This window comes from Drosophila simulans, chromosome 3L (assembly GCF_016746395.2).
Source record: "Drosophila simulans strain w501 chromosome 3L, Prin_Dsim_3.1, whole genome shotgun sequence".
In the NCBI taxonomy this organism is placed as follows: Eukaryota; Metazoa; Arthropoda; class Insecta; order Diptera; family Drosophilidae; genus Drosophila; species Drosophila simulans.
Window position 1 is genome coordinate 19,077,755 of NC_052522.2, and position 10,638 is coordinate 19,088,392.

The window sequence follows — 10,638 nt, forward strand, 5'->3', positions numbered from 1 at the left end:
TGTCTCGGAATACTTCACGGCGGTGCATTTGTGCGTGTCGCTGTCTGCTGGCGGTGTGTATGTGTGTGCATGTGTGGGGCTTGGTTCCCGTTAGAGTGCACTCCTCCCGCAGGACACTCCTCCTTCTGCCCTCAAGAGCATGTGTGTGTGTGTGTGCATTGCACTTTTATTTCGCTGACGCACGGCTAATCTTTGGCCTACGGCGCACTAAAGCCAACAAACGGACAACGGACAACGGACAACGGACAGTGGACTACAACACGAGCTGGACAAACACTCCACTCTGATTCCACAGCACCAGTGATGCGAAGGTACCACTATTACCTTCTGCATTTAGGTGCTCAACACTGACTTTCTTTACAAGGCATTACTGCAAGTCAATACTATTTAAAAGCTTACTTTAAATGACAAAATAATTGGAATAAAATTGTTCCATTCACATTTTCTAATAGGTTACATTCATCATAATAATGCAGTTCAATCAATTTGATTGATTTGTAAATGCACATATACTGTTATGAAACATTAATGCAGAAATTAATTATAAAGGAAAATAAATAAGCAAATAAAAAGTGGTTGACTATATAGTATATACATTTAATAAATGTATAGGATTGTAAGTATAGTAAGTGCACCCATCTACTCCATTTGGGTACCAGTACCTGGACCCTTCTCATCACTGTCCAACTCCCCACCACCACCTACTCACCTGCACAATGTCGCCTTGATCATGACCGGATGCTGTGAATGTCAAGTGACAGAGGAAGGGCAATTTATTCCACTGTGGCGTTGGCACTTTTATGGCATAGGTGCGTCCGATATCGCCATAATATGTACGATTGCAGACTGCGGGGGGTCGGAGAGAAGAATGTGAATTGGGGTACAGTGGGTTAAGCAAAGTAAACAATCGAATGTGTAGCAATATTTATATATACGTTAACTGATAGTTAACTGGCATGGTACTCAGTACTCATACGCAGTGTTGTCTCTGCAAATATTTTATTTTTTGTGCTCATAACATAGTGTTACACTCCCAGTTAAGCTACCTTTAAAAAAAATCCTAGTGCAAACATTGTTTCATAAGTTCACTCCTTCGATTGTTTACTGTACTGTTGGCCACTCCTCGCGTCGGAGAAGCGGACGACAGCTGGCGGCATTCACTCACCGGAGCAATGTTTGGGTTCATCGCTGCCATCGGCGCAATCGCTGCGTCCGTCGCAGTATTTGTCCAGGGGCACACAGATGGTGCCGCTGTTCCCGCTGCCCTTGCAGGAGAACTCGGAGACGCGGCAGGCGAGTCCCAGGGTAGTGGCCAGCAGGACGACCAGGAGCGCCGGCAGAAGGAGCTGCAGCTCCACCAGCCGCTGCAGCGGAGATGAAGATGAAGCGCACAACCGATGATGGCAGTGTTTGTGACGTCTCCCCATCCTGGGCATCTGAAACGGGAGTGGGTGGAGGGGCAACGGAGAAGGAGATTAGTTGAGTCAACAAATTGTCAGGTGATGTGCTGGAATCAAAGGGCTCCTGTCAACCGGAAAATGAGATGGCGGTGCGTCGGAGGAAACGACCGCCAGCTGACCCAGATGAGTGGTGCGAATTTGAACAGACAGGGGTTTGTTCACCCCGTCACCTGGCCACGCGGATCAGGAAGCAAACAAACGATGACGATGGAGTTGCGAGTGCTTACCCTTTAAGCTTAAAGTTCACTAGTTTGGAGTACAAATGTCAGTGGCATCATACGGAATCATTGGATAGGACACAATTTCATTCTAAAGCCTTTCAGAATATCCATATAATAATCCTATAATATTATTGTAGGTGCCAGTTGATTTTAACTTGAAACCCTTTCAATTGGTAGCTAACTTATGAGTTAGCAAACTTATTTAAATACATTTCCTTTCCTAGTGGAGAGGGAAACCTTAGGTATTCCCTCACCTGGGTTCGTTTTACCATTTTTGTCTCTCTTTCATCCCCTTTTATCTCTTCGAGCTGCCGCTCGTGGCCTTCTCATTTTTTGCAACTCCTGCTAGCCCCCAGCTAATTATTTTAGCTTCAGCTGGAATATCCTTTCTCGGCCACTTGTAAGTTGCTGAAACAAAAGGACAAAGCAGGGCGGAAAACGCTTGCCTCAGATTCAGACCTTCAGTCCTTCGGTACTTCGGTCCCCGAGCAACAGACGCTCCCCAGTTTCTTGGGCTAAGTAACTGAAAGTGTCCTGGTTGGCATTATCTCCACCCCTTAACCCCACTCACACTCACACACACTCGTATGGGTGTGTGTAGATGGCAGGCGTTCCGCAGGGGGAAGACACAATTATAGCACAAGTCGAGCGGGAAGCATATTGACAGGAGAAAGCCACGAGGGTCCGACTCAGAAGAAGAAGAGGACCGGGAAAATGGGGAGCGAAGCGTTATGAGTGTTTTCCCGTTTGGCACGCGTCGCTTTTCCCCCAAACCCCCCTCTTCTCACAGACGCTGGATTGTCGTGGCACATTATTATGCTTTATTTCCGTGTACCGTCTTCTTGCGTTATTTTTATAAAAAACGTCGTCAAGTTTGCAAGCACACGTTTCTTACTGTTAAATACATTCACTCTATTTCCTATCCCCCCTTTTAATTTTATTTTATTTTTCAGAAAGAAGAGAAATCAAATTTTAGGGTTTAGAGACAACGTTTTTGTAAAAGGAAATGAAATGTGAAGAATGGCAAGTCGATGCTTATATACCAAAAAAGAACAATCTAGTGCCCATTTTGTTTTTAAAAAGTATACGATTTTTAATTTAACGACAATATGCGATTAATTTATTTTCGATAGGTTATATTCTAATAATTTTAGGTGGCAACACTTTTAGAGTTGTAGAGTACGTGGAGAAAGTTGACACTTGAAAATAAATTCGAATTCATTTCTCACAAAATGCCACGAACTTCGATGTTTGATTCGGATTCAGATGAGCGCGAAGATCTTGCGCTTCTTAATACTCGTAAGGTCAGCAATGGCAGGGTGAAAAAGCGTAAGAGGAAGAGCAAAGACACCATCTACAAGCAGGATGAACTCCTGAAAAATAAAAACCATAACTCCTCCAGGTGAGAAATCTTTAAAATACGGTCATAATTAATATATATACATAAATATAACTTCGTATTCAGCGCTTTTCCAGCAGTAAATGAACCATTGTACCGGTAAGCCATATGCATTTAATTATGGAAACGATTAATTAACATTAATTCCGATTTAAGTGGACGAGACCCAAAGCCGCTGCCCACCAAGTTCCGCGGTGATAAGGATGTTCTGGACTTCGGCCTCGGGAAACATGCGGATCCCATGAACGTCGTCCACGAAGAGGGTTCAATGAAACCTCCAAAGTCATCGAAGATTGTCAAGACCCGACGATTGCCCAACGAGGCAATAAAATTTCTAACTGAACGCCAAGATGTTCCAAGATCCCCCGTCAGAATAGAACTTAATCTGCCAATGGCTTCACATTGGTTGTTTAATCGCCATTTTCGACCTGTGTCACCTATCCGCAGGAGCTTTGTGGATGATATTGATATAGATACGCCAACGTTGGAGGATATATGGTGCAGTTACTTGAATGTGAAGATGGGAATTATACAGCTCTCGGATGCTGTATGGCCATTGTGTTGCATGGCGAATTTGGAGACATCCAAAACTCCGCCTACAAAAAGAGTTGGGTGCGCCGAAAATCTCCACAATAAGAGTATTTTCGAAACTGGCTTGGAAAGGCAGATCGGAGAGAATGAGCTGCGGGTCTTGAATCAGTGGTTAGAATCTGAGGTGCTCAATAGTCCTCATATTGATATGGAAAAATACGATTTAAATGGAAAGGAAAAAAAAGGAAATGCACCCCAGAAGCCTCGGATTCTAGACAATGAAGAAGTCTCCTTTTCTAACTTGACTATTGGAATCGAAGAGGAGCGAGCCATCAAGGAATGGATAAATAAGGAAGGGCTCAGCGAACACTACAGTGATATAGATGAGTACGATATGCTATTTAAACTAGCCAGAGATCCTGAAAAGAACCGCGATCTTCTGTTTGACTTACTGAAGCCCAAGGATCTTATCCCCCAGGATAAGGCTGCTTGGAAAAAGTTTCCACCAAAGGTATTGCAATTGGCACAGAAACCAGATTTGGTTGAGCCTGAGCCTTCTTTGGATAATATTCCAGAAAAAGAAACTCCATTTATTGAGAATAATCCAGAAAAGCCTGTTATCCTCGAGGTCAAAGACATTAAACCATTAGTCCCCAAACCAGAGGACGAGGCAGATATACAGGGTTGGCTACAGCAATGCAGTGAAACCATTTCCCAACAACTGCAGCTTGTCATCAATGAGGACAGTTCCAGCAAACCAGCTTCTGCAGAACCCGAGGGCATTGACTTCGAATCCGAGATTAGCAAGCAGCAACTGCAACCCCGAATCCTTGGAGAAAGCAATAAAAAACTCTCACCAGAATCTGGATGGCAGAACAGCTTCACAGTTCGCCTCGACGACTTCGAGTACATCGTCGACCACAATATGACAGAGTTTAGGGATCCCCAAGCTAAGAGAATCCGCTCCAAGTGGAACCAGCGCTTTGGATTAAAGTCGGCGGAGAATTTGAGAAGATGTGTGCTGCTTCCGCCTCTGCCAGTTCATCTGGACAAGTGCCTCCAGAGGATCAGAATCCTAAGGCGTCCCAGCAGGCGCAATGTGGAGCAATTGCGCCTGCGCGTCGAGATGAATTTTTGCAAAACGTATTGCAAACTGAGTATGAACCGATTTTTGAATCTTGGAATTGCGGCTAATACCCTAGGCAACGCCGTCTACAATAGAGACATAGGTGTGATCCAAGCGCGGTATGAGGCCTCACAAATAGCCTGGATTTGGGCCGATGGCAGTGTCTTGATAATCAATGGAAGAAGCAAAGCGATGCTGGCCGAAACCCAAAGGGATATATTTTTAAGGATTTCTGGAAGGCCGAACTTTACAACCGACCCCACACACAAGCTTCTACACCTTCGTCTCATTTCCTGTGCCCACTTTCCATGGGCCATCTCTTTGCCGGAATTCACTGCTTCAAGCGCTATTTGTTCAGAACCCAATATGAAGTATGTCTACTACGTGGACAAGACTATTCCCGGGGTGGCAGCCCGTGTCCATGAGACGGGAATGATCCAGGTGTTTGCCATGACCACGAGTGATGCGGATAATATTCTGAAGATCCTCTACCCCATTACGGCCAATCACCGCAAGGCCACCATAGATGGCATAGGTGGCACCACCATCAAAACAGAAATAATTGACGAAGAATATCCGTCAAGTTAATAACATGTTTACTTAATCATTTCATCTAAAATAAAAATAATAAAGCTCATTGTATAGCGAGTGGGAATCGGATGTTGTTAATACTCATTAATAATATATAAACTTTATGTGGTCGTCATCTTCTGACTGAAATCAGTATACCAAAATTGTTTCCCTCTAAATATTTTCTGTCCCTCAAAACAGTTTTAAATTTGTTGTCATGCAAATTTCGTTTCTTTACCTTGGCTTGAACACATTTGTTTCAGTAGAAAGTTAATTTGGTTTTTTCTTCGATAGAAGTGCCGCTTGAGACGTCGTCTTGGACTTTGACTTTCCTTCCTCCTTTCAGTTGCACCTGGTCTACTGTTATTGTTGCTGTGGCTTTGGCTTCGGCTTCGGCTGGTGTCCTGCGCTGAAGTGTTTACAACACTTCCGGCGCATAATGGAAAACAAAAGGCTTAAAGGGGGATACACAAAGGATTTGAGCAATCAAGTGCGCTTTTGAGCACGCAGACCGATAACAGTTTTATTCACGCTCGCTTTTTCCAGCCTCTTATTTTCCTGGCACCTGCCATTAGGTTGAGGGCTAAGAAGAAAATGTGCTTTCGCCCTCAGTTTGTTTCAAAGTCATAACAATGCTGGCTTTTCAATATGCGCCCAAAGGAACCCACACGTATGCGCCATAAAGTCCTCCCATGGGGCAGGAAAAAAGGGAAAAATAAGCAAGGAAACGGGGCATAAAACTTCAAGTAGTTAGGTCCAAATGTCTGCACGGCTTTAGCCAGCAACAACAATGCGGCCCGAAAGGGTGGACACAGAAAAAAAGGATTCCGAGGGGTCTGGCTTTTATGTCTAAAGTTTCACTTGAACGTCGAGCGCACACACACAAGGACTCGGGTGAAGGGACATTTAAATTCTGCAGAGGAATGCACCTATGGGCATAAGGGATTCCGGTCACAGGGAATTCTAATTATAAGACTGCTGGCTTTCCAGGAGCGCAGGAGCCACAAAAATACGAATTTCGCCCACTTAATTCAATGCATATTCGCCCAACATCCGGTTTGATTGAGCTTAAGAATGCACTTAAAAGCAGCTGTACATCGTGAATGAGGCAGTTCCTGAGCTCCTGAGCTAGAAGGTTAATAATCAGAGATAAGAAAGGAGCCGAAGGAAAGTCGTAAGATAATCGGATGCAGCCCCAGTCGTCCCTGGGGCCAAAAGGATGGCCAGGAAAAAACAGGGAAGCGGCTTGTAAGCCATTCCTTAGCCACATGCCTGCAAACAGGGCCAACCAACCAAGGCCAGAAAGCGGGCCAAAAGAGCCCGGAAGAAAGACTGGCAAGCAACAATAGAAGAAGCTCCAAAGAAGAGACATCAAAAAGGCGACTTTGAGGATAGTACTTGAATGAATACAACACACAAAAACACCGAGAACTAATTTAAAAAAATTGAGCATTAATAAATGTAAAATAAATATGATGTAAATTACATACATATTTACAAATGCACTTGAATATTTTATTTTTATACAATTTTTAATTTAAAATCTATATTGCAGTTACATATTTTAAAATTTCATCTTTGAAAACCATTTATTATGACTATTGTAGCTCACATTTTTTGGCATTAAATTTTATTTGTTTAGCATGCGAAGTGAATTTGGAACAAACCGACTTACTCAGCCTCTTATCCTTTCACTTTCACTTTCAAAAAAGATTTCCCAATTTTTCAATTTCCCAATGCCACTGTTGGCCATCTGCATCTGCATCTTTCCCTGGCTTAAAGGTCTTCCATTTCATTTATGGCCACATGCAGTCGGCTTTTCTCGAGCTAATCCAATCAATGCACTTCCATTCCTCGGCACAATCAAATTCTAGTTACAATTTGAAGACTCGGAAGCCTGGACACATATGGCACAATTAGAAAGGAAGAAATAGAGCAGAACGAGATGAAACAGAAAAAGAACAAAACTACAGGACGGTTGGCCAACTGGATGGCTAAGAATTTGCCACAATTGACAAAGAATTTATGCGACGCTTATGAAAGGCTTTCCAGCTAAGTCCCTTTCACCAAATGACAGAGTTTCACTTTTTCTGCAGGAACGTGAGGGCAAATGGGTAAGCCCATGATAACGATGTCCTTTGGTCTCACATCAGTAAATAAACTCATCTGGGCCAGAAAAGTGAATACCGCAGGCCACAAAAAGAGAGTATAGGATATCAATAGTTTGGCATACATATAGTTTGTTAAGGCATCAATGATTTTGTACTAAATATTTTTTGAAAATATATGTGTTGTGCCAGCTGACTAAATTAATATATAAAATTAGTTATTCACTAATATTGCCATTTTCCGCATTGCAGAGCACACTTAACTGAAATTAGAAACCTCTGTCCTAAAAAAATCCCTGCAAATCGCTGTGCAAATGTTGACTTTGGAATGTTTTCCATTTCCTGTTACTGAGCAATCGCCACCAACAAAAAGGCAGGAAACGTAAAAAAGAATAATATTTATAATTAAATTAATAAGAAACAGGATCAAAAGACGACTGGGCTCAAGGCGACTCCAATGGCCAGCAGGCGTCGGGAAATTAGCATAACAAAGCCATTAGAGGAGGCACGGGGGACTTTGACTGCCAGTGGATCCCGATTTCAAAGGCAGCATCCACCACGCGACTGTGCCAATGACAGAGGCGTAAGGCCGAGGGGCGTGGCGCCGCGTGGGTGACCGTTGAGCAGGGGGGAGGGGGTGGTGCCACCGGCAAAACGGCAACACAAACACAAACAGACTAAGAGTGTCACCCGCAGAGCGCCACATACACCAGCAAAAAATGGAGAACAGCCTGTTGTGGGGTCTGAAGTTAACTTTGGCATTTAACATAAAATATGTTACTGCTCAGAGTTTTTTTTTTTAAATACCGATTCATTTTCTATATTTTTCTATCTTAGCCAGATAGCGATTTTAAAAAAGGTCCTTTAACCCATCTGATTGTACATACAAGATGAACAATATTTATTTGTAGAGAAATAACTTTAGGACACGTAGCATTAATATAAATTAATTTCCTAAGTCCATAATTTCTAAGCAATAAAAATGAATATGTTTTTAATTACGGACTTTGTGGGTTCAGTCAATTCATAATAGAAAATTTTCCCTGGTGTAGCGATGGGTGCAATTTTTTCCGCGCTTCTTTTACTCGCAGTCTACGTGAGAAGCTACTTTTTGAGTAATGGCCAAGATTACGCTGCAATGCGATGGAAATGGAAATGGTCGACGGCCGGCGGAGGAGGATGCGAGGGATGCGCGGAAAAGGACAGAGGTCCTGTCGCCTGTCTTTGCACAATTTAAAGTTGGTGTCACGCATCACGCTTCGCTCTAATGAGTCTCGTTTCTCCTCTCGTTTGCGCTCCAGCTTCGTCTGTGGCAATTGCAACGTGATTTGGCCAACGCGGCTCCATCGAGTTTCGCAATTCGAGGGGGGTTTGAAAAGTACGGACTTTGATTACACTCCGTGATGAATTTCGCCGCTGACAACGCGGCGTATGAGTAGCATACGATTGGGCATCAACTAAGCCAATTAATCAAAAGAAAGGCAGTTATAAAGAATAGATCTCGCAATCGAAGCGAGAAGAATTATTGCCGCGGTCAACCAAAGCGAGAAGAGTTTATTATCCTTCAGCTGATTGGATATATGGGAATAAGTAAGTAATTTATTGCCTTGGATTAAGGTCGGTTTCATATCTCATTTAAAGAAAAGGAAACTAAAAACAAATTTCAATAAATCATATAGAAATGAGATAGAAAAGTTCAACAAATCAGTTAATTGCATGAAACGGAATATGCCTTGAAAATTGCAGTGGAAAAACTCAACTCATATCCAAGAAAAACAAATATTTTAGAATGATTTTATTTACTGTAAAAAAATGTGTTGCAAGAAACGGATTACAAAGCTGAAATTGTCCACTTCCCGACAGTTAATCCAACATCCTGTTCCACATCCCTGACCATGAATTTAATCAAAATCCCTTGCGGAGTCCTTATCCAAGTGACGTCCTCTACGCTCCCATCATTTCCCATATGATATGACTTATTTGCCACATACTCCTGTTCCGTATGTCTTTTTCCACTATTCCTCATGCTGACTATCAACTTGCGAACGGAGTACCGAAAGTCATGACCATTAAAGTTGGCAAACATAAAACTGACGCAGTTGCAAAGCCAAAGGGCACGGACTTTTGCCCATTAAAAATGTAAACTTAATTTTAAAGCCTGGCGAAAGAGTGGAATGGCTGGAATTTGCAGCCGAAGTTGGAATTGGTAACAGAAGGAGGGCCGGCATCTCATACAACTATAATGCCGAATCCCGACGGCTCCTTCGCCGGGGAAACATTTCGCATAAAATGCCAAATGCTCTTGTCCTGCCTGCATGTGCATGTGTGTGTGTGCGTGTGTGGGTGTGTAAGGGTGTGGTCGTAAAGCAAACGATTGTAGCCAAAGCTACAAACTGACAACAATGTAGACCGTCGTGGATTTTTATGCCCGGCAAACTGTAAAAAGGACCAAAGCCCCCTCAGCTTTTCTTCCAAACAAATTGCATATGAGCATTTTGCATTTTCAATTTAAATTTTTCGCGCTCACTACGCCGCGGCATTCCACACAGAGCAAGAAAAGCGGAAGAGGCTGGCGAAAATTGAAATTCACGCTATCTGCGCGTATAATTTCTTACAACAAAATGGAGAAAATGAAAAGCCGCAGGGCAATGAACTTTCGGGGAAAAGCTAATGCAGGCGATGCAATGCATTGGCCCTGGCCAAACGAAAACCTCGAGGTGAGTTCAAGGACTGGCCAGACGACGTCGGTAGCCTTCGGCGCCTGGACTAGACTTTGGCTTTTCTTCGCCTTTCATGCCATTCGCTTCCTTCGAACAGGACATAATAGGTTCCATCGTCTTGGCCGTACACACATTGAGTATACGCCCTGTGTGAGATGCGTTTAATACATGGTAGCTGTTGGAACTGCGTGGTAGCAGTATTTCATGCTTTAAACAAATTTCTAGTCAATTTTTATTTTATAAGATATATATATTATATATGCTTATATCTAGACATTTTGTTCTCCTCTGCCTAAAGTGCCTTGGGATTTGGCTTACCTATTATTGGCAGAACTTGGCTGTCTAGTAGACACCACAAGGACGAACAGAGACGGCTATACAGACCGCTGTGCTAGGAGAAAGAGATAGGCTTTTGCATTTAATCTTATGAATCTTTGAACATACTTTAGCACTTTGACACTTTTGCCCATCGCCTGCGGCGGCGACAGAGTCGAGCGATGGCA

General features: G+C 43.1%; 2 protein-coding genes across 2 annotated transcripts in view; one reads left to right on the forward strand and one right to left on the reverse strand.

Annotated features, from left to right (window-relative positions):
- LOC6738675 overlaps window positions 1–10,638 on the reverse strand; it is a 67,510-nt gene that overhangs the window by 44,339 nt on the left and 12,533 nt on the right. The window contains exons 2-3 of the mRNA XM_016169253.2: window positions 1,166–1,436; window positions 710–846 (exon numbers count right to left, since the gene is read on the reverse strand). Coding sequence (XP_016032504.1) covers window positions 710–846; window positions 1,166–1,436 — 408 coding nt within the window. The remainder of the gene's footprint in view (window positions 1–709; window positions 847–1,165; window positions 1,437–10,638) is intronic.
- On the forward strand, window positions 2,827–5,396 carry LOC6738676. Its single transcript, XM_016171720.3, has 3 exons — window positions 2,827–3,083; window positions 3,147–3,179; window positions 3,237–5,396. Exons 1-3 carry the CDS (start codon window positions 2,914–2,916, stop codon window positions 5,323–5,325), a joined length of 2,292 nt encoding a protein of 763 aa, XP_016032505.1. The 5' UTR covers window positions 2,827–2,913; the 3' UTR covers window positions 5,326–5,396.